This window comes from Corythoichthys intestinalis, chromosome 11 (genome assembly GCF_030265065.1).
Source record: "Corythoichthys intestinalis isolate RoL2023-P3 chromosome 11, ASM3026506v1, whole genome shotgun sequence".
NCBI classification, from domain to species: Eukaryota; Metazoa; Chordata; class Actinopteri; order Syngnathiformes; family Syngnathidae; genus Corythoichthys; species Corythoichthys intestinalis.
Genome location: NC_080405.1, coordinates 30578743 through 30603546, shown reverse-complemented (window position 1 = coordinate 30603546; position 24804 = coordinate 30578743). Strand labels below are relative to the sequence as shown.

The 24804-nt window shown below is 37.1% G+C and overlaps 1 protein-coding gene across 17 annotated transcripts in view; it reads right to left on the bottom strand.

Annotated features, from left to right (window-relative positions):
• Positions 1-24804, bottom strand: part of dlg3 (discs, large homolog 3 (Drosophila)) — a 188116-nt gene that overhangs the window by 93048 nt on the left and 70264 nt on the right. For 14 of the 17 annotated variants that reach the window (XM_057849769.1, XM_057849777.1, XM_057849764.1 and 11 more), the window contains 6 exons: positions 14821-14874; positions 14335-14385; positions 11298-11422; positions 10017-10186; positions 1223-1359; positions 403-547 (listed from right to left, as the gene is read on the bottom strand). In XM_057849769.1, the coding sequence (XP_057705752.1) occupies positions 403-547; positions 1223-1359; positions 10017-10186; positions 11298-11422; positions 14335-14385; positions 14821-14874 (682 nt within the window). The remainder of the gene's footprint in view (positions 1-402; positions 548-1222; positions 1360-10016; positions 10187-11297; positions 11423-14334; positions 14386-14820; positions 14875-24804) is intronic. The other 3 variants (XM_057849778.1, XM_057849770.1, XM_057849776.1) reach the window with 1 other exon arrangement.

Genomic DNA, 24804 nt, shown 5'->3' with positions numbered 1-24804 from the left:
GGAAGAATGTGTGTGCGTTCTATGAAGCCACTATGTGGGTGTCTGGGGCGTTTTTGGGCAAAAGAGCAGTGATCCAATGCAAGAAATTCAAGCGGGTTCATCACTCTACAACGAAAAAAGATGCTATTACATTACTTAGAAGGATTGCTCCTTTTGTTATGTCAGAGTAGAAAGTATTTGCAGAGAAGTGAGTCTTTGTTGAAGAAGGAACACATTAGGAGCGAGTATTTTATGTTTTTTTTTTTTTTTAACGGAGTGCTGATCCAATTTCACTAAGTGGCCAAAAAGGATTGTTTCTGTACAACCACGTACGTATGTTTCCTTGTTAATCTATCCATCAATCTATTAGTATTACGACAACCCTGACTATGAGGCATAAGAGAAGAAGAAGTAGATACGTACTGCTGGAATAGTCTGGCGGAGCGTACATGTCGTTGAGGTGCACAGGTCCAGGCTTGGCCACCTTGAGGTAAACCATATCGGACGTGTTCTTTAGAGCTGCCACTGCCTCTTCGTGCCGCACGTCCTGAAGCACAATGTTGTTCACCTGAAGCAGAAAACGAGAAACCGGGAACAAAACTTTAAAGAGTTTAAATGTTAAAAGAAAAAAAAAATTCAAAATGTAATAGCGGAGAAAAATGTAAATTATGAGCCAATATTTCGCAGAAGTAAGCAAAATAGCTGCAGTCAAACATTTTTAAATGCCAGTACTATTGTAGCCAATCAAATGTATCTCAGATTATCCCACCTACTCATCACCTATATGCACTGTAATTTGTGTGTCTATTAGAATGAACAAGCTTTCATGGTTCCAGGAAGTTAAGTGAGCCTCGGCTGTGTCTAACACGGAGAATGGAGAAAGACAGGAATTGCAAAGGTACAGAAAGTACAATATAAAGCGTGTGTGCCTATTTTCTTAGTGACTTTTTACTCGTTTCAAGTGTATTGGCATTTATGAACATTGGATATCTAGCGTCGTCAAAGGCAGTCAATGAGTTAACAAGGAAAGGACCCGAAAATGGCCCAAAATGATCAAGAAGTGACTGAAAAGCTACAGTAAGTCACCCACAGGAGAGCAAAGCATCCCACTCGCAATTTCTTCACAAAAGGTTTGTCTGCTTTCACTTAACCCCAAAATTAGAGTTCCAAGCATTCTATTGGCACCCTAAAGCAAAAAACATGGACATCGTTCGTGACAATTTAAATTCAAAGAGGGTCTTACAGCGAGCAGGCGGTCCCCCGTCTGTAGCCGTCCATCTTTCTGGGCGGCTCCCCCTTCGATGATCTTAGTAATGTAGATGCTGTTGTCGCCTGGGATGTGTTGATTGCCGATCCCTCCGGCGATGCTGAATCCAAGTCCTGCCAGAAAGTCAATATTGCATCGCGATTAACTCATTGGCCGCCATTGACGGTGATAGAAAAAACTGAGTTCCTTTAAAATTAACTCTTTTTCCATTGACCACACAGTAACTTGGGTACATTTCCACTTATAACACTGAAGCTAATGAAAGACGTCAACAACTTTTATATTGTTCCAACGGCTTTGATGGTAATTTATAATCAACCATTGGCTCCCATTGATGGTAGTGCTGTGCAATATGGAAAAAATCGTCTATGACAATTTTGTGATTTTATATCACGATTAGAAATGCCATGACATAATACAGTTTTAATTATTTGGTGAAAAATTACACAACAATTAGGACAGCGTCCACATCACTCACTTAATATTTGAATTGACATTAAACAGACCTGCCATAAATGGTAAATACATTGCTAGTAGTAGTGCTGCAACTTAAATCTATCCAGTGTAAACAGAAGCAGCACAGTAGCATAAGTTATCTAATTATGTACTAATACTTGTGACAAGTGGTTTTGACTTTTAAGACAGCTGTATATTAAGTTAGCATAATATCATTATTAATAAATATTGAAACATATATGTGCTGTTATTTTCAATGGTCTTAAATGAATTACACTTATGGTTGGCAGGAGGAGCCAACTGGCTATTGAGTGGAGACATCTTGAGGCCAAGTGAAGATACTACTATGAATCCCATCAATCTCGTAACTGCGGTTTTACACTCGGTGCATCTGCACCGCTTACACTCCCCTCCCCCCAATTTCAACAGGATGCGTTTTACGAGAAGAGTGTCTTTAGAGCGGCTTGATCGGTTCACGCGAGAATTGCAAAATCACGCATAGGTCCGAGAGGAGCGGGTATTTAAAGCGAACAATACATCAACCATTTGCCTTTAAGACCCCGCGTGTTGGTTAGCTTTTTTTCTGCTTTTCTTGTGGATTGTCAGTTCTCGATAAACAATGGGTAAGTACTTTGTTTTAATATCGTTTTGATAAGCGTTGTCCAATAATGACTTTTTAACCGATATCCCGATATAGTCCAACTCCAAATATCCGATACCGACATCAAACCGATACCAATACAGTGGGGTAAATAAGTATTTAGTCAACCAGCAATTGTGCAAGGTCTCCTACTTGAAAAGATTAGAGGCCTGTAATTGACAACATGGGTAAACCTCAACCATGAGAGACAGAATGTGGGAAAAAAAAAACAGAAAATCACATTGTTTGATTTTTAAAAAATTTATCTCCAAATTAGAGTGGAAAATAAGCATTTGGTCACCTACTAACAAGCAAGATTTCTGGCTGTCAAAGAGGTCTAACTTCTTCTAACGAGGTCTAACGAGGTGTAACGAGGCTCCCCTCGTTACCTGTATTAATGGCACCTGTTTTAACTCATTATCGGTAAAAAATAAACCTGTCCACAAACTCAGTCAGTCACACTCCAAACTCCACTATGGCCAAGACCAAAGAGCTGTCAAAGGACACCAGAGACAAAATTGTAGACCTGCACCAGGCTGGGAAGACTGAAGCTGCCATAGGTTAAACGCTTGGTGTAAAGAAATCAGCTGTGGGAGCAATTATTAGGAAATGGAAGACATACAAGACCACTGATAATCTCCCTCAATCTGGGGCTCCATCCAAGATCTCACCCCGTGGCGTCAAAATGATAACAAGAACGGTGAGCAAAAATCCCAGAACCACACGGGGGGACCTAGTGAATGACCTACAGAGAGCTGGGACCACAGTAACAAAGGCTACTATCAGTAACACAATGCGCCGCCAGGGACTCAAATCCTGCACTGCCAGACGTGTCCCCCTGCTAAAGAAAGTACACGTCCGGGCCCGTCTGCGGTTCGCTAGAGAGCATTTGGATGATCCAAAAGAGGACTGGGAGAATGTGTTATGGTCAGATGAAACCAAAATAGAACTTTTTGGTAGAAACACAGGTTCTCGTGTTTGAAGGAGAAAGAATACTGAATTACATCCGAAGAACACCATACCCACTGTGAAGCATGGGGGTGGAAACATCATGCTTTGGGGCTTTTTTTCTGCAAAGGGACCAGGAAGACTGATCTGTGTAACGGAAAGAATGAATGGGTCCATGTATCGAGAGATTTTGAGTGAAAATTTCCTTCCATCAGCAAAGGCATTGAAGATGAGACGTGGCTGGGTCTTTCAGCATGATAATGATCCCAAACACACAGCCAGAGCAACAAAGAAGTGGCTTCGTAAGAAGCACTTCAAGGTCCTGGAGTGGCCTATCCAGTCTTCAGATCTCAACCCCATAGAAAATCTGTGGAGGGAGTTGAAAGTCCAAACATCACTGCTCTAGAGGAGATCTGCATAGAGGAATGGGCCAAAATACCAGCAACAGTGTGTGAAAAGCTTGTGAAGAGTTACAGAAAACGTTTGGCCTCCGTTATTGCCAACAAAGGGTACATAACAAAGTATTGAGATGAACTTTTGGTATTGACCAAATACTTGTTTTCTACCATGATTTGCAAATAAATTCTTTAAAAATCAAACAATGTGATTTTCTGTTTTTTTTTTCCCACATTCTGTCTCTCATGGTTGAGGTTTACCCATGTTGACGATTACAGGCCTCTCTAATATTTTCAAGTGGGAGAACTTGCACAATTAGTGGTTGACTGAATACTTATTTACCCCACTGTATATGTGGTCGTGGACTTACGTTATTATGGTTAATTGTATTGTGATGCCCCATTGGATGCTTCAATAATGATAAATGTAACAAGTTCAAGGTTTTCCAAATAAACATTGTGAAAAATAAAGAAACATTCAACTTACATTATGGAAAAAGTGTGTATTCCACCACTACATATATCTATTGTTGAAATCAAAACTGATCAGTTTTGTTTTTATAATCAAGTGCAAGTGCAAAGTGCCAATAAGGAGCTTATTCTGTCCTCAATGTGACTGTGAACACACAAATCGACATACAGCGAACAAATTAGGCTTTAAAGAGAAGTCAGACACTGGAGTAAAGTTGGCCTTAGTGTGGTCATCTTTCTGTTGACAAGAGCACTGATATTTTTATGTAAAACTAAAAACAACAAAACATTTTTAATAATATGAAATAAGCCACAAATAAACAAAGTATACACTACGTGTCAATTTGAATAGCAACTGTTAGTATTGCTTGCAAGCAATGAAATAATGAAATAACAAAAAAACAAAAAAAAACATACACATCTCCATTCATTCATATTTCATGCCGCTTATCCTCACGAGGGTCGCGAATGTGCTGGAGCCTATCCCAGCTAACTACGGGCAGAAGCCAGGGGACGCACATGAATGTAAAACAAAGGAAGAATATAACTTACAAGCAATGCTTGTATAAGGCACAAACAACGTGGTGAGATGGCAAGAACTGCTATGGTACACTGATTGCAGACGTTAACTCGTCCATTTAGCTCTCTCTATTTGCAATGACATTACGTCGACATCTGACTACTTCAGCAGAAACTGCCGGAACTTTTCAAAAGAAATTACACCTAAGCGCCAGCAGGGGCCATGAAACAACAGAAAGACAGGTTTGCAATAACTGGACATGCACAACAGCACTTCCATACAGTATGCATACCGTTAGGGATGGGAATCGAAATCCGATTCCAATTCGGAACCGGTTCCGAGTGTTTCGAGGCCTCGACATCACAATGAAAAAGCCTTAACGATCCCTTTAACGATTCCTAAAGACGCGTATTGCGTCGTGACGTGCCATGTTGTCCAGACGCATCAAACTAGCATGGCGCCAAGAACCACTCGCTCCAAAGTTTGACTACACTTCACCAGGAAAGAGTGTGAAAATGAAAGGTTACGACGGGTAAGCACGAGCATTGCAGCCATAAACATAACAATGACAGCACGTAGGTTCAAACGCTCGAAAGTGTGTCTTCACTTCATGAGGAAAAATTACAACAAAGCGACTTGCAGTCATTGCAAGGTGGAGGTAACTGCATCGGGAGGGAATACGACTGCGCTGTCCTCACAGAGAGGCTAAAGCTCAGTTCTGGCTATACAGCTAGCTAAGCTCCCAAATGACGATGTAGAAGACGTTGATATAATTTGCTGACTTTATTCAACCATGACTTGAAGAGTGAAACTAAGAATAGAAATGAAACAAATCAATTTCGTCCCCAATAACAAACAGGTTTGCATCAACGTAAATCAGCGATGATTAGCTGCTAATAACAGTATGGTTAGCATTCGTTCGCTACTATTAGCACATCGTTCAAACCACTACACAACTGGATTTAAGTGTCCGATCAACAACAACAACACAAAAGATGATACATACAGGCGTTGCCTCTGTAGATATTAACATTAACAAAGAACGTAGGCTCGTAGAAGTGTTTCCCTCTCTCACTTCGCTCGCTCACTCGCTTGGATGCGGCATTTCTTTGGGTGCCCAAACTGCGGCCCGCGGCCCAAATACAGCCCGCCTCCACATTTTGTTTTTTTTCTCAATCGTGTTATTTATTTCCTGGCCTTTTTCCTTGAAGAATTCAGAGAGGGTTATTTGGTTATTATCTATTTAATTAATAGTGTTTTTATTATTAATTATTATTATTATATTATTATTTTTATTTTATTTACTTTCATTCCGTGAAGAATCCAGAAAGGGTTATTTGATTGTGGCTTTCTGAAAAACAATATTTTTTAACATTTATGCACTTCTGCAATCGTCACACTTTTTCTGTTACAAACTGACCCCGGCCCCTCATCAGAGAAGGGAAAAGTTATGTGGCCCTCACAGGAAAAAGTTTGGGGACCCCTGCTTTAACGCATATTGCCAAAGGCAGAACAACAACCTATCTGCCAATATATAACAATATTTTTTATTTCTATTAGATAAATGTTTCAGTAAAATGTTACACATTCTTGTGTATTTGCCACTTATTGCCACAGTTAACATTGAGGCTTTGGGCCTCTTTTGATTTCGTTGTGAGTTTGTAAGGTTGTGAGTTCTGATTAAACAAACTCGATGCCAATCAAAATGTTTGTTCTTTTTCCCCAAATTAGAATTGATAAGAGAATCGATAAAGAATCGAATCGTTAAGCAATATCGATAATGGAATCGGAATGGTAAAAATCCTATCAATTCCCATCCCTACATACCGTCTAAAAACCGATAATGAAAAGCCGATGTCGATATTGTCTGATATAATTTTAAAATGCTTTTACTGGCTGATATTATTGGCAACCCGATAATACCGGACAACTCTAGTTTTAATATATTTTAACATGTAGGCTACAGTATTTTTCAAAATCAAATCCCTCAATGAATCATTATTTACTTATGAAAGGTTTTAAAAAGTTTAATTAATAATTTTCTCAACTTAAAGTGCAATGCAGGAATTCATAAAAGTAATTGCATATTATTTTGAAAATCTACCGGAGTCATCATACTTTTACACGAGTGATTTCCTGTATACTTGATCCAAACTAGTTCAATTGATGGAGGAACGTTGCGTCTCGCGACAAATAACAAACTCTGCCGTTCGTTTCGTGTGCTACGCGTTTATTCGCTTCTGGGACGCGTCTGAAACGCAGCCGCGTTTTACTGTGTTGCTGACACGCTGCAGACGTGCCTCTTGTAAAACCAGGGTAAGTCAGCGCAAATGGCAGCGCCACATGCTGGCCATAATGTACATTGCAGGAACAGGTCTATATGTAGCGATAATGACAATAGAGATGTGAAATGTCGATTGTCAGTTTTATAATGTTTTGCCGCTTATGTCGTCACATCATACAATTAAAATAAATTAAATGTATTTGTAAAATATATATACATTAACAATAAAATTTGCCTACTTAGAGTAAACTAACCAATCATTTCATAACTGTACAATAGCAATTGTTAAATATATTCAATAAAAGTAGGGCTGGGCAATTACATATTTTAATCATGATAATTGTGTGACATTAACTGCTATTAATTGCATTACCAGATAATTAATTTAAAAGTAGTATTTAGTAAAGTTGCACCGATACCGATACCAGTATCGGCAGGGGGCGCCGATCCGGCCCGAATTGGTGGTATCGGTATCGACGAGTACCATCATTTAGAGTGCCGATACCATCTACTGGCGTCACTTGAGCGCAAATTAGTTGTCTTTCCCACGTGAGCTAACTTCCCAAATCTCGATGCATGACATTTGTATGTATTTGTCTCGAATTTACCATACGAAAGTATCATCTTCGTCTTCAATACTCCAGATGTTCACTACAACGCATATCCGAGATGTCACGCGCACACACATGATATCATCAAATAGCAACCTAGATGTGCTACATTAGATCCCATGCCATTAGCTGCGTGAGCCCAGAGCGACGCCATATTGTCCATTGATGAATTAGAAACCGCCATGACTGAATGGAAGTTAAGCAGGCCAAATCAATCCATACCAGTGACTATAGATAATGCTGTAAATACTGTTAATTCAGCACATGTTACAGATGGACTCGGACCACAAATAGGATGTTTTGCTTATATGGTAAATATAGCTGCTAAGAGAGCTGCAGCAATCAACAGTGTGCCCCACTTTACAAACAGTAAAGATTGTTCTCAGCACTTATATACAAAATTTCTTCAGATCAGTAAGAAGTGGGCACATAAATATTATGCATTAAAATGCTTGTTTATATGATGGCACTGTTATTTTTGCTTGTTAGCAAAAAAAAAAAATAATAAAAAAAATAAATAAATAATAATAATAATAACAGTTGTATTTTCTGTTTCAGAGCATTAAATGTATTGAATTGTATCGAAAATCGTACCGAACCGTGACCTAACTGTATCGTTGCATCCCTTATACATACATATATGTATATATGTACATATATATATATATATATATATATATATATATATATATATATATATATTAGGGCTGTCAAAATTATCGCGTTAACGGGCGTTAATTAATTTTTTAAATTAATCACGTTAAAATATTTGACGCAATTAACACACTAGGCCCGCTCAGACAGATTTAAATGTCAGTACAGTGAAAGGCCAACTTGTTAATTGTGTTTTATGGAGTTTTTCCGCCCTCTGCTGGCGCTTGGGTGTGACTTGCATATGTTATATGGCGTAATGTCGCCCTCTGCTGGCGATTCAGTGCAGCTGATTATTTGGGTTTCGGCGCGCTTTTCTGACGTGATTATATGTCGACGCGAACTCACACTAATAGACAGTGCTATTCAGACCAGCTAACGTCCGCATCCAGTATTCAGTGGCAGTTCTCATAGCCCCATCACACTGTTTGTGTCTAATACATGCATCGCTTGTGAGTTATATTCCTCCTTTGTTTATATTCATGAGCATTAGATAGTTATTGATGTGTATTTGAATTTGTTCACATATATGGTGAAATGCAGTTACATTGTTAGATGCTTGTGAGCTAATTGGCTAGTGCTACTGCTCAAAAGGACACGTGTGTGTACATTTTATGTTATTTTGTGATTTATGCAAGTTATTGACACATTGCCTTGTTATTTTCCGTTTTACAAAAATACAAGAAATGTGCTCCTGTCAAAAAGAGATGACTTCAGTAAAGCCCATGCAACTTTGCCACGCCGTCTGATTTCTTTTAGGAACTTATGTTCACTATCTGTCAATTTGTGTACTCACACACATTGAGGACAGAATAGGGCTACTAGTTTATTTTTTGATTGAAAATTTTAAAAATTTTATTAAAACGAAAACATTAAGAGGCGTTTTAATATAACATTTCTATAACTTGTACTAATATTCATCTTTTAAGAACTACAAGTCTTTCTATCCATGGATCACTTTAACAGAATGTTAATAATGTTAATACCATCTTGTTGATTTATTGTTATAATAAACAAATACAGTCCTTATGTACCGTATGTTGAATGCATATATCCATCTTGTCTTATCTTTCCATTCCAACAATAATTTACAAAAAAATATGGCATATTTTATATATGGTTTGAATTGCGATTAATTATGATTAATTAATTTTTAAGCTGTAATTAACTCGATTAAAAATTTTAATCGTTTGACAGCCCTAATATATATATATATATATATATATATATATATATATATATATATATATATATATATATATATATATATGTTTATTTTTGCAAACAGTGGTATCGGAATGGTATCGGTATCGGCAGATACTGCACAGCCAGGTATCTGTATCGGTATCGGGCCCAAAAAATGGTATCGGTGCAACACTAGTATTTAGCAGAATACTTTTTTATTAAATGTGCGACTATATTAATGATATAGTAATTCTCATTTGGAATGGGTTTCTTTTTTAAATAATTTACATTTTTAAAATTATTTTTTAAACATAATTTTATCATTTTGGGGGGAAAACAAAAGTCAGATTTTTTTTTTGAAAATTTGGTGGGGATTTTTTTTGGGGGGGGGCTTTGAGAAAAATTAGGAAATGGGCCATTTTTGAGATTTTTTAAAAAATAAAACAGCCATTTTTGGGTAAAGTTAAAGGTATAAATTGCAGGGTTTTTTTCTCTAAAAGAGTTAATGACATGATCAATATGAACAAGACAGCATTCCCAGTTCAAATGAATTTGACATCCATCACATTTAATGGCAATGAATGAGTTAACGTAAAACCAATCACTTACCTTTGGGACCTTTCAGCAGGTTGACCTCCAAGATGGTTTCGGGCGGAGCCTGCCTCCGCCTCACAAGAAGGCGCACCACGGGCCCCGCCTCTTTCAGGGCCTCCACCGCCCTGCTGTGGACAACCTCCGACACGTCCACGTCATTCACGCGCAACACGCAGTCGTTAACCCTGCGGAAGCCGTTACGTCATCGTTATTACTATCGCCTCGCTTTTACGTTTCTAGGAAAATACACAGAGTCTTGAGGAGGTCAAACACTCCCACACACCAACTGGGGAAAAATAACAAAGTTGGTACACTTCAAAAAAAGTCCATATGAGCAGGAAAACGGTTGTAATATTATTGGAGGAAAATTGTATGAAGAGAATAATCAAATTTTTGTTAGACTAAGACAAACAAGGCATATCATTGTAAAGGTAGTCTTAATTATAAGGGTATAAAGGCAGAAGTCAATGCAAAATAAGGTGCAAAAGAAGAAAAAAAAATTAACATTAAAAGAAAATGATTCAAATATTTTTTGTGTTGTTAGTTTTGTTATAAAGTAAAAAAAAAATGAGAAAGTGAGAATTTAACAAATAATTCATGATATTCCACATAAACACAAACAAAAGAGCTTTCATTTTACGAAAAATAAATTGCAATATTAGAAGAATGAAGGAGTAATTTTATAATTATAAAGTCATTAAAACACCACACAAATATTAGTCTTCAAACCAAAGAAAAACTATATATATATAAAAAAAAATACAATTTAATTTCTATTTTTTTTTTAATAAAAGAAAACTTCATTCTTAGGTGATGAATTTTTTTTAAAAGAAGGAAAAAATTGAAAATTTAAAGAAAATAGTTCAAATATTTTTATTCAAAATAACAAATTCTAATACTAGAAGAAATAATGTGACAAAAAAACATGACATTTTGAAATTGATAAAACTAAAAAAAGCAAAAATGATAGTACTTTGATATGATCTAACAAGTATTTTTTATGGAAGAAATAAAAATATTCATTATATTCACTATGCATTTTTCAGTTAAAAAAAATAAAATTCTAATCATTTGACAATAAAGTGTGCCTGTTGTAAGAATATTTTTCTAACTTAACAAGAAAAATATGAGAATTTTAATATGAATAGAAATAAGTAGGGATTTAATAAGTGTAGTATTAAAAGAAATTAGTGTTTAAAGAAACAAACAAAAAAAACTTAAATTATTATGTGAAAAAGTGTAAATTGAACAGGAAAAAAAGTAACTTGATAAGGACGGAAGTTGTAGAACATTTACCCGAGCCTTCCGTCCATGGCAGCTGCTCCTCCAGGAATAATCTTGGTGATGAAAATCCCCGAATCGTCAGGAATGTGCGGATTATCGATGCCTCCCGCGATGCTAAAACCCAAACCGGAGTTCCCCTGCACACACAACCCAAAGTGCACATACTGTTTTAGATTTTGATATCGATATGCCACCATATACTAGAATTACTAATTATTTGGTGAAAAATTATACAATTATGACAGCTTCTTCCCCTTGGTGATACAGGTAGTCCCCAGGTTACGAATGAGTTCCGTTTCCTGCGCTGGCGACATAACCCGAAATACCGTATAAATTGGAATTAACACTTTAAAAATTCAAAATAACTATCTTAAAAAGTCCAAAAGTATTGTATTTTGTTCAATGGTGGAGGATACACTGCCCTCTGGTGGCAGTGTTGAGTCTGTCTGGACTGTCGTTCAATACTGCTTCCATCACTCAGACGTCTCACATGGATAAAGGATAGCTGCGCTCTGGTTTGGCCCACATAAGGCTGTAAATTGTTTCAGCTAATATACTGTGCCACTGTGTGTACTCTTTGCTAAGCTGAGCTCGCATACCACGGTAGCACGTCGGCTATGAACGAACACTTCAAGCACCATCACCCAGGTGTAATTTTGGAAGACAACAAGAAACAACAAGCTAGCAGATTGTAAATCCATACAACTTTCTAACAATTTTTTTAAATTGAAGTTGCCTTTATGTGCGTCATATCAACGTGCATCATTCAGTTTTTTTCCCCACGTACTTCACGTTTTTAATCTGCTCTGCTGCTGCTCCCGAAAGCTGTAGATCTTGACATCTCTGTGCACAGCATGCAGATTGTATTTATTAGGATCATGAAAGCTCCCACTTGGGGGGAAAAAAAAAACCCTAATAATATACATATATATATATATATATCCTGCATATACATAATATAATAAAAATATACATGGAAACACAGCACTGGCCTGCTTACTATAATCCATGACTGCACTCATGTTAGTTACTTTATATTATAAAGTATTATTGTTTATATACATACAGTATAGTAGTATACTATAAAATTAATACTATATATTTAAATTTTGTTATTATGATTATGTGTGCCTTTCATTCAAAATAATTGTGGGAATATTTCAGTGTGCCCTCTGATTTATCTATTTTCAGGTTAAAACAAACAAAAGTTGAACAGTTTTTCCCCTCCCTCAAAAATGCGGAATGCACACCAGAAAGAGCATCTGAACTCACACAATGTATTCTGAAAATGATTGTCCGGGACATGTGGCCCATTGCAATTCATTTTAACATTTAGAACAAAATTGACAAACCACAAAAAGTGTTAGAATTGTTTTGACTCCTGTTAAAAAGGTGAAGTCACAGTGTTTCCAATTACATTTTTTTGAACTAGTTCCAGGAGCATTTGACCTCATTGTTTGTGATTTATTATTGATATTTATTTAACAAAGAATTTAGGTGTTCCAATATGTTTTTTGTGAATTAATGAACTTCAACAAAAAATCATTATTAAATTAGTAAAAAAAAAAATAATAATAATAACAGTCGACTAATCGTGAAAATAGTCGGCTGACTAAACGGGAGGAAATTACTCGTTCGGGACAGCCCTACTTATGTCCAATACTTTGTCAATGTTTACACTTGGTACTTAAGGGTAATTATTATATGGGTTTTGCACTTTATCAACTTAACAGCTGTATGGGTGCTCCAAACAAAGTTTTGTTGTGCTTTTGTAACAATGACAATAAATATTCTGAATCTGAAGAAGTCATGTTAATAATGTAAAAAATAAGATACTGGGAGGTACAATTAGGTACTCTTTGTGCAACAGAAAAAATAATGATATAAAAATTAAAAGACGGGACAAAATGGTGGACGAGACTTCTGCGTTGTAAAGTCGAAATCGCGTAAGTCGAGTACGTTGTAACCAGGGGACTTCATCTGTATGGTATCCGGAATCCCAAAATGTAGCAAGTCAGCACTAATTGGCTCCTCGAGCTAAGGACTTGGCTTAGGAGAAGAGAATATAACGAGACGGATGCCAGTTTTTGTCTGACGAGACGACAACGAGACAAAAATGCTCCATAGTTTCCGTCATATGTTCACAATGCGTGACATTTTCATATTGTACGTGGCGTATGTAGCAGTGTTTGGGTCGTGTCACTCATGTGAAATGTGCTGTGCCCCTTCCTCATTCTCCTCACCGGAGTTTCCGATGTGTTTCAAGCACAGCTGCGCTCCATCTAGCTTGTTTAGAAATACATGGTAAGATTTGTTTTCTTATTTTGAACAGAGAGAATATGCAGTGTCTCTTTAGCCTTATAGGCCCGTGCTAAATGTTACTCTTTGTGTTAGCACAGCAGTTGCAATAGCACCGATTTTAGCCTGACGAGCATCCTCTTAAATGCTCGGACAGTTTTTTTTTTATTTTTAAACTTACAACTCATGGTTCCTGGGTGGGTTTAATTGAAAATAATGTACTTCTTTTCCTGCTCAGTGTGCATTTTCACCAAGTTGGCGTTGTCCTTGTAGACGCTACAATGTGTGCTCATCTGTCCATGTTCATTTGGAATTTTTGGAAACTTGAATTTTGTAGACGAAAATTTTTTGGGGCAACTGTCGACACAAACTTGACGAAATTTGTATGAGATTTTGTCGACTAAAACTAGACGAAGACAAACACATTTTAAAAATGACTAAAATATGACTCAGACTAATAAGTATTTTCGTCCAAAAGACAAAAATTAAAAGTGCTGCAATAAACGATTCTGGTCGTACAGCACTAACTCAAGCTGATGAGTTTCGTTGTTAGATAGCAAGTTAGTCAAAGTGAATTAGGAGCATTAATCCCTTTTTGCAGGGAATCATTGACATAACCAGGCTAATCCAGACTATTTACCCTGATGTAGATTGTAAAAAAAAAAAAAAAACATGGTAAAAAAAAAAAAACATGTATCAGGTCACACATACAGTAAGAGGCGTGTTACGGTTTGTCATAGCATGTACTTACCCTCTCCAAAATGATCTCCTCATACTTGTACATGCCATCACTGCCGTTCACCTGACAAACAAGCAAAGACATAAACAAATACAATTTAACAAGTTGCTGCCTCATAACATTCACAATTGTGCCACCGAGCGGCAGTATAATACAGCCACGCTGACACCGACAAACAAGACTTTCACGACTATTGTTTTTCAGAACCAAAATTAGTAATTGGTATTCCGATAATATAAAACAATCAAGCGTAAATTGGGTCACTCGCATTGTAAGGGCATCAGTTTAAAAGCCCGATTTTCTTTTTTTTTAATATAGCCAGAAATTTTCACTCTATTTTTAAGTAAAATCCCCTTTTTGATTTGTTTTCCGAGACTCTGAATGTGCAAACGGGCGCAAAATAAAAGGTCAAGGGTCAATGGGATAATGGACACACGTGGAAACAGAGGGAGTGTGAAGAGAGCGAGAGAGGGGGAAGAGAGAGAGTGAGATACTTACATAAGGGCCTGCATCTAGTGAGTCTGCGTTGACAATGATGGGGGGAGGGTTGGCCTGTGAATATGAAGAGATACACATTATCTCAGCATATGCGCACACACACATGATCACATGGGAGAAGGGGGAATCATTGGCCAGCGCCCCGGGGGGGTTGCCAAGGTGCAAGGGGCTGAAAATGAACAACACACACACACGTAAACACTTGCACTTTTTACCAAAATATGAAGAAGAGATATTCTAAATTAATTTTAGATTCACATATTTCTATTCATTTTTTAAGACAGTGGGATACATATATTATTTAATGTATAAAATAGGTTAAAAAGTTTTACATGTAAATCATTGTTTTTTTTACAGATAAAAAGGTTCATTTATTGTAAATAAGATTTTTGTTAAACTTTTAAGTACATTTTCTAGCAAATAACAAGTCTTATCAAATATTTGTGTTATTGTAGTGAATGAATAACCAAAATATTAGTAAAATACAACTATATATGATAAATTATAAAGATGTTTTAATAGCTATTCTAAAGAGTTATTTATCAATAAAACCTATAAATTATACAGTTATAAAATAATTGGTTAGTTAATTGTAAAAAAAAAAAAAAAAAAAAATTGTACATATACATTTAACGTTTACTTCATTCTTTTTCTTCCTCATATTCTCACAAAACTTGAATGAATGAATGAATGAATGAATTGGAGATGATGATGATGCATATTTATCAGAAAAATTTGTATTTGAAGTATTTTTTGAAAAAAAAAAAGAATTGGACAAATTAAGTCATCAGGATTATAAAATAATTAGGGTTGTCAAAATAATCGCGTTAACGGGTGGTAATTAATTTTTTAAATGAATCACGTTAAAATATTTGACGCATTTAAGGCACATGCCCCGCTCAAACAGATTAAAATGACAGCACAGTGTAATGTTCACTTGTTACTTGTGTTTTTCGGTGTTTTGTCGCCCTCTGCTGGCGCTTGGGTGCGACTGATTTTATGGGTTTCAGCGCCACATGAGCAATGTTGAAATGAACAATGGCGAGCTACTAGTTTATTTTTTGATAGAAAATTGTACACGTTTTATTAAAACGAAAACATAAAGAGGGGTTTTAATATAAAATTTCTATAACTTGTACTAACATTTATCTTTTAAGAACTACAAGTCTTTCTATCCATGGATCGCTTTAACAGAATGTTAATAACGTTAATGCCATCTTGTTGATTTATTGTTATAATAAACAAATACAGTACTTATGTACCATATGTTGAATGTATACATGTCTTGTGTCTTATCTTTCCATTCCAATAATAATTTACAGAAAAATATGGCATATTTTATAGATTGTTTGAATTGCGATTAATTACGATTAATTTTTAAGCTGTAATTCGATTAAAAATTTTAATCGTTTGACAGCCCTAAAAATAATAGATTAATTCGTAATATGATGACAAAAACAATTTTACCGGACAAAGGTTGTGATATTAGAAGCAAAAAAAAAGTCGCATCATTACAAGAAAAAAATAGCGCTTATAAATGATAGCAATAATAATGTAAACAAAATTGCAATATTTTAAGAAAAATACTTGAATATTAACTGCAGTAATTTTATAAATAGTCATTTTACATGCCCGGAGTGTTTAAGGCTACGTTCACACCACAGGTCAATTCCGATTTTTTTGCCCATATGCGACACGTATCCGATATGTTCATGCAGTATGAACAGTCCAATTCCAAACTTTACACATCCAACCTGGGTCTCGTTCATATGTGGATAAAAATCGGATATGTATCCAAAGCCTCTGAACCATTAACGCTCATCCCAACGATACGTTATCAACAAGTGAAATACGTCACCACTTTTCAACAAAACAAGCAACAGATGAAAACGAGCATTGGTTGATAAAGGCGCAAAAAATACCTTTTGCTTCTTTATACTGGAAGTGAAGCTATCAGGCTGAAAAAAATGCTCCCGTGGCATTAAATCCACAAAAATTCCCAAGAAAGCGTGAAGGCTCAGACCTCCCAAAGGGATCATATTTACTTCGATAAACAATACGACACGTGACACAAAAAGTCAATTTGGCATCATACCCTGCAGTGGGAATGTAGTCTAAAATTATATAAACTAAATGACAGGAATGTAAGAATAACTAGAGCAGCACTCAGTGAAAGCAGACCTTCGCAAAGCAGCCAAATTCAAAGAATCGCCATATTCGGTAAGAATAACGGCGCTTTCACACTAGACCAAGAGGACTAGGGTCCGGTTGGAGAACTACATCGCAGCAACACTTGCAAATGAATTGTTGAAAAAGTTCAGCATTCACGCTACGCCAACCGAACTTTCTGAAAGGCGTACTAATTGATTGAACAAATAGAAGGAGAGATACATCTCTCCTGGGAGGGGAGGGAGCGTGAAGCGTCACAGCGTGGCGCTGTGTGACGCACTGTAGCATAGCATTATTTTTACATGTTAAATGGTATAGTTTTCTTTTTAATTAATGTCTTTTATTTTGCATTGATAATATAACCGTGCATCTATATGTGTCAATTTTTTGCCAACTGACTGTTTTGTGAAGTAGAAGTTTGTATGCATGAAAGTTTGAATAAAAACAAAAATTAAGAATAAAAAAAAAAAAAACAGATAAACCTTAATGTAGCATAGCATAGCAAGCTGCCACTCGGCCAGCAGCAAGTTCGCTTCCTCCTGACTCAATGCAGAGCAAACTGGAGTACAGTGTATCGCAAAAGTGAGTACACCCCTCGCATTCCTGCAGATGGTAAATGGTGTTATACTTATATAGCGCTTTTCCACCTTTCAAGATTTAAGTATATCTTTTCATGGGACAACACTGACAAAATACACTTTGACACAAGGAAAAGTAGTCTGTGTGCAACTTATATAATAGAGTTACTTTATTTTCCCCTCAAAATAACTCAAAATATAGCCATTAATATCTAAAGCCCTGGCAACAAAAGTGAGTGCACCACATGGGGACTACGTACATCCCTAAATGTCCAAATTGAGTACTGCTTGTCATTTTCCTTCCAAAATGTCATGTGACTCGTTACAGGAGCGCTGTCAGCATTGCTGCAGAGATTGAAGAGGTGGGGGGTCAGCCTGTTAGTGCTCAGACCATACGCCGCACTCTACATCAAATTGGTGTGCATGGCTGTCACACCAGGAGGAAGCCTCTTCTGAATACGGGACAGCCCGAAAACAGTTTGTTGAAGACATGTCAAAAGAGCACATGAATTACTGGAACTGTCCTATGGTCTGATGAGACGAAGATTAATTTGTTTGGTTCTGATGGTCTCAAGCATGTGTGGCGGCGACCAGGTGAAGAGTACAAAGATAAATAAGTATGTCATGCCTACAGTCAAGCATGGTAGTGGGAATGACCTCCCCCACACCTCTTCAATCTCTGCAGCAATGCTGACAGCACTCCTGTAACGAGTCACATGACATTTCAGAGGGAAAATGAAAAGCAGTACTCAATTTGGACATTTAGGGATGTACGTATTTACTAAGGGGTTTACTCACTTTTGTTGCCAGGGGTTTCGATATTAATTGCTATATTTTGAGTTATTTTGAGGGGGGAAATAAATTAACTATCATATAAGCTGCACACAGACTACTTTTCATTGTGTCAAAGTGTCATTTTGTCAGTGTTGTCCATTGAAACGATATACTTAATATCTGCAGAAATGCGCGGTGTGCATTCATTTTTGTGATACACTGTTAGGCATGTGCCGGTATGAGATTTTGACGGTACGATAACCGTGAGCAAAAATACCGCGGTTTCACGGTATCACGGTATTGCAATTATAGCTCCAAAATGTGTTATTTTGAGATGTATGGGTTAAAAAAAAAAAAAAAAAACTTCTTTCCATTGAACAGGATTTTTTTTTTTTTTAGAACATAGTTGCAAATTGGAATATGAATGTATTGTTAAAATATATAAATTATCAATAAAAAAAAACAAATTTTAAATAAAATTAAAATATAACGTAGACTATACCCACAGCCACAGCTCAAGTTGCTCAAGTTTAGAGCAAGAACAAAATAATTTCTATAAAAAAAGTAAAAACTCTTTTGCATAATTTTTTTTAAGGATTGAAAAGCTCAAGTGAAGTTTCGCCATTTTCAGCCACTGTGTCAACTCTCGTCTACATGATCTCATGCCTTTGTGTTAGAAAGAACAAAGAATTCAAAAGTTAATAAGTTAGTTAAAAATGTATAAGTTAGTTAAAATGTAAATATTCTTGTGGAAAGGTTTCATCTTAAAAAAAAAATAATAATAATAATAATTGGGAGTGAGACCTCTCCTTGATCCAGCGAACGTGGATTTGTGCTTAGGGCAAGATCATCTTTCCTCAATTAACGATCTTTGATGCTATGCCTTTTTTTCCCCTTCATTCAAGAGAATCATGCTTGTTTTCTCACTCTGCGGCTGTAACACTCGACGAAGTTGCTCTCCCAGCTAAGCCTAGGCAAACATTCGTCTTTTATAAGCTTTTAGTTAGTTTGTATATCGAATTTCAAAGGAAAATATGTGTTTTGTTTTTGGCGAACTCATAGTGCTAATCTGTTTAGCTACTCACACATGGAAAAATACAATTGTACAACGTTTTAAATGTATTCATTCTGTATATTTCACTTACCACGATTTGAGAGCTCAATAAATTGAAGAAAATAACGCCTTATATTTGGAGTATTTGTTTAGGGTTCTCTGGCTGTTTAGCCGATAATCACTTTCACACGCAGCAACAAACGGGAGGGGGTGAGCGCTGCCGCGCCACGCCACTTCTGGCTGGATTTTTGACACATGAAAAATGGCGAATACCGTACTACGGTCTGACGGAAACTTTTAGTGGTTTTGAAACCGCGACGTTTTCACACCACGGTAAACCGTGAAACCGGTAACCGGCACATGTCTATACACTGTACATAAAAATGCATAGGGGAAAATTAAACCACGAAAGGGACCCCAAAGTCACACAGGCGCGGAATCGCTCTCACTTTCGTGATTTTTTTGGACTGTCAAATTGTCGCCACTTTGAGCGAGACTCATGAAACTGCCGCCCCGAGAGGCTCCGTCTGCCTCGGCCAGTTACTCTGACACGGTACGTTCAGCAACAGCATGCAAACAAACTCGCCACTTTAGAACCCGAGTCTGTGTATAAAATTAGAGTGGAAATAAGTATTTGGTCACCTACAAACAAGCAAAACTTCTGGCTGTCAAAGAGGTCTAACTTCTTCTAATGAGGTCTAACAAGGTCTAATGAAGCTCCACTTGTTACCTGTATTAATGGCACCTGTTTTAACTCATTATCGGTTGAAAAGACACCTCTCCACAACCTCAGTCAGTCAAACTCCAAACTCCACTATGGCCAAGACCAAAGAGTTGTCGAAGGACACCAGAGACAAAATTGTAGACCTGCACCAGGCTGGGAAGACTGAATCTGCAATAGGTAAAACGCTTGGTGTAAAGAAATCAACAGTGGGAGCAATTAATAGAAAATGGAAGACATACAAGACTGATAATCTCCCTCGATCTGGGGCTCCATGCAAGATCTCACCCCGTGGCGTCAAAATGATAACAAGAACGATGAGCAAAAATCCCAGAACCACACGGGAGGACCTAGTGAATGACCTACAGAGAGCTGGGACCACAGTAACAAAGGCTACTATCAGTAACACAATGCGCCGCCAGGGACTCAAATCCTGCACTGCCAGACGTGTCCGCCTACTGAAGGAAGTACACGTCCAGGCCCGTCTGCGGTTCGCTAGAGAGCATTTGGATGATCCAAAAGAGGACTGGGAGAATGTGTTATGGTCAAATAAAACCAAAATAGAACTTTTTGATAGAAAAACAGGTTATCGTGTTTGGAGGAGAAAGACTACTGAATTGCATCCGAAGAACACCATACCCAATGTGAAGCATGGGGATGGAAACATCATGCTTTGGGGCTGTTATTCTGCAAAGGGACCAGGACGACTGATCTGCGTAAAGGAAAACATGAATGTGGCCAGGTATCGAGATATTTTGAGTGAAAATCTCCTTCCATCAGCAAGGGCATTGAAGATGAGACGTGGCTGGGTCTTTCAGCATGACAATGATCCCAAACACACAGCCAGGGCAACAAAGAAGTGGCTTCGTTAGAAGCATTTCAAGGTCCTGGAGTGGCCTAGCCAGTCTCCAGATCTCAACCCCATAGAAAATCTGTGGAGGGAGTTGAAAGTCCGTGTTGCCCAACGACAGCCCCAAAACATCACTGCTCTAGAGGGGATCTGCATGGAGGAATGGGCCAAAATACCAGCAACAGTGTGTGAAAAGCTCGTGAAGAGTTACAGAAAACGTTTGGCCTCCGTTATTGCCAACAAAGCGTACATAACAAAGTATTGAGATGAACTTTTGGTATTGACCAAATACTTATTTTCCACCATGATTTGCAAATAAATTCTTTAAAAATCAAACAATGTGATTTTCCATTTTCTTTTTTTTCCCACATTCTATCTCTCATGGTTGAGGCTTACCCATGTTGACAATTACAGGCCTCTCGAATATTTTCAAGTGGGAGAACTTGCACAATCTGTGGTTGACTAAATACTTATTTGCCCCACTGTATAAATATAAAAAATAAGAAAAAAAATAATACTTTAACAAAAATAATTGCAATATTAAGAGAAAATTCGTTAATTACAGAGAGAAAAACAAAGAATAAAATTGCATATTACAGTTGTACCGCTAAGTACAAAGTTAATTCGTTCCAGGACCTTGCTTGTAAGCTGAAATGATTGTATGTGGAGCAGGATTTTCCCATAACAATACATTATAATTTCATTAATTTGTTCCACAGCTGGAAAACTTACAATAAATCCTTAATAAATACTGCTGGTACTATTGTAAATAGCAATTACACAGAGCAAAATAAATAAATTATAAATAAAAATCAGGATAATAATACAGTATAATAATAGTAATGATAATAAAATATAATAATGTAACGAATCAGGTTCTAATACGGCGGATGTGTTTTGCAAGGTGTACCTGAACGCACCGCGTGGCTGTCGTGACATAGTAAGAGAGGTGCATTAGAGATTTTACTTTCACTTTTCATGTTCTGTTCTCGGCGTCAGCTGCGGCAGACAGTAGGCGCATTGTGTTGCACAACTTCTGAAATAAATGATTAAAAACCTGACGAAGCTAGCGATTTCTTTGGCGATGTTACAATAATGATAATTGTGACCTTAACTTACAAAGACTGGCGAACAGAGGTCGGAGGAGGACCGCCGAGATCGTAGACATTCTACGGCGGTATTGTCGAGCCAGTTCACGGGCGCGCACACCACGCTCTTATTTTTCTATTATTTCCATCTTCATTTCAATGGTAAGCGTCACCTTTTTCCTTTTTTCACAAACTGCACTAACATTCTTGGAACCCATATTGATTTTTCTCACAAGAATATCCGCCGTGCGTTCGTCGTGCGGGAAAAAAATTGTCGCATGTCGGCGGATGTAGAAACAAATGGGGAGTCATATTTTATGTCGGATGTCGAAAAGATCGTGTGTTGAAGCGGTCGAATGTCGAAGTACCACTGTACTAGGAAAAGTTGTATTAAAGGGAAGGTTGCATCCAAATGTCACTTTTATGAGCTTTTGATCATGCTAAATTGTCGTTTCATGGTTGAAAACACAGTTGGAGTGGTTTTCTGAATCCTTCACCTTTGTTTGAGAAATTGTCGAGTGTCTCATGTCTGGCGTTTGGGGCTGCTGAAATGCTCGGTGGTACCTACTTCCGCCTCTTTCTCTACCTCCTCCTCTACTCTGACGTGTGCTGCAATGTTCCCTTCCTTTGCCTCCCCTACGTCTCAAGAACAAAGAACGAATAATTTATGTATTTATAAAATGTATTTTTTGATGCAAAGGAGAGTTTTCTCTTTTCACACTTCCATAGGATGGCACGCTTCATTAGAAATGGTTTGACTCTGAAACGAAAGTAAAACGGAGAATTTGCGAGAGGAGAGAAAGAGGGGGGGGTCGAGAGAGAGTCCTACTTCCAGCTGTTTGAGACAGCCATGATGCAAAGACAAGTTTATATTAAGTTGTGTATGAAATATATAGGTTTCATAAATTAACTCAAGGTAAAATTTTTATTTGAATGTGCTGTAGAATGATACAATAATCAGGCATGAAAATGGGTCAGGGGTTAAAAAGGTCAGAAAGGTGTGGAGGAAATGTTCCAAAATGTTTGACCCTATTTCGTAGGCCAATAATTTTCACAATTTTCGTTGGAATGACCTCAAATTTTCACAGCTTGTGTAGAAACGTTTCAAGTTTTTATGTGTAACGTTTGGCATTTCTAACTTTTCAGGTTAAGAAATGCCGTTCACTTCAAAAGAAAAGGCATTTTGCGTGTTAGAGTATGCTCAGACTCAATCACTGAAGACAGTGCAGCGTGCCTTCTTCACAAATTTTGCAAAGAAGGCACCAACTACAAAACAAATTAGGACTTGGCACTAAAAATTTCAAGAAACTTCAGTGAGTTTGGCACGAGCTCTAATACCGACTTGACGTGTGCAGACTCACAGGCGGCGCTCATATTGAACATTTATGAAAATCTGTCATAGAACCAACAAATATTTGTACTTTTCTTTGTGAATTTCACCAATAAAATATATGACGTTCAAAAAAAAGTGTAATTAGTTTCATTAAGATCCATTAAGTAGTTTCCGAGATTTGGGCATTTGGAATGGGATCAACCAATTTGGAACACTCTGTATGTTCCGGTACACTGTACAACTAGGGCTGTCCCAAACGACAACTTTTTTCCTAATTAGTCAGCCGACTATTTTTACGATTAGTCGCCTAATCTAAACCCCCCCCCCCCCCCCTTTTTTTTTTCGTACTAATTTACCAATGAAATTTGTGATGACGCTTATTACGGTAATTCACAAAAACATTTTGGAACAATTAAATTCTTTATTAAAGTACAAATAAACACCCAAATAACAACATTTACACACATTAACTACTGCAAAAGAATGGAATGTAAACAGATTCAGAACACTGACTTCGCCTTTCCAACATAATTCAAAACAATATTTTTTTTTTAAAATCTAGCATTCATTTTATAATATACTACTATATATAATAGTATTAGAATCATTGCCAATCATATTTTTCATAAAGGGTGTCATTTTAAAGCTATTCTTAGTGTAGAATCTGGATTCTGAAGTATGTAGGATTAACTCCAGAAATCATTATTTATGTATATGACAATAATGACATGCTTTTATTCTGAAATGTTCACCGGAAGTACGTTCACTAAACCCCTAACAGTAAGCTTTACACTCTACAAAAAAATTTCTCTTTTTGTCATTGCATGTGGTGTCAGTAATGAATTTTTTTTCATTTTTTTTCGTTTGCAAATGCTGTTAACCAGCAATTTTTCATGTTTGAAGTGTCACCTTTTAACTGCAAGTTTGCAGTTTGGAGAAGACTGCCAATATGTTATAGCAGGCTAAAGTAGGTTGTCTTTTTTCCCCATTAGCCTCAGTGTAGCAATGCTAACGTTTACAGTGTTTAATATAGAAGTATTTTCTTCTTTTGTATGTCTTAACTTTAATTCTACGGCATGTTGATGACCAATCAACATCTGAGAAAGGAAGTGGAGTCATATGCCATCAACACACTCGTGTACGCGCACGCACAAATGTATGCACACACGCACGCGGCGATAAAACACAGCCGTGAAAATTACCGCCCTCATTTTTGTTTACCGTGCGAAAAATGGACTCATTGCATATCACGACAGACTTAGCAACTTCAATAAAACATGTCGTGAGTTAGTTAGATAGACTTACAATCTGCCAGGTACTTGTCTCTTGTCGTCTTCCAAAATTACAACTGTGTGACGGCGCCTTAGGTGTTCATTCACGGCCGACGTGCAGCCAAGCTTGGCATTAAAGTGACAGG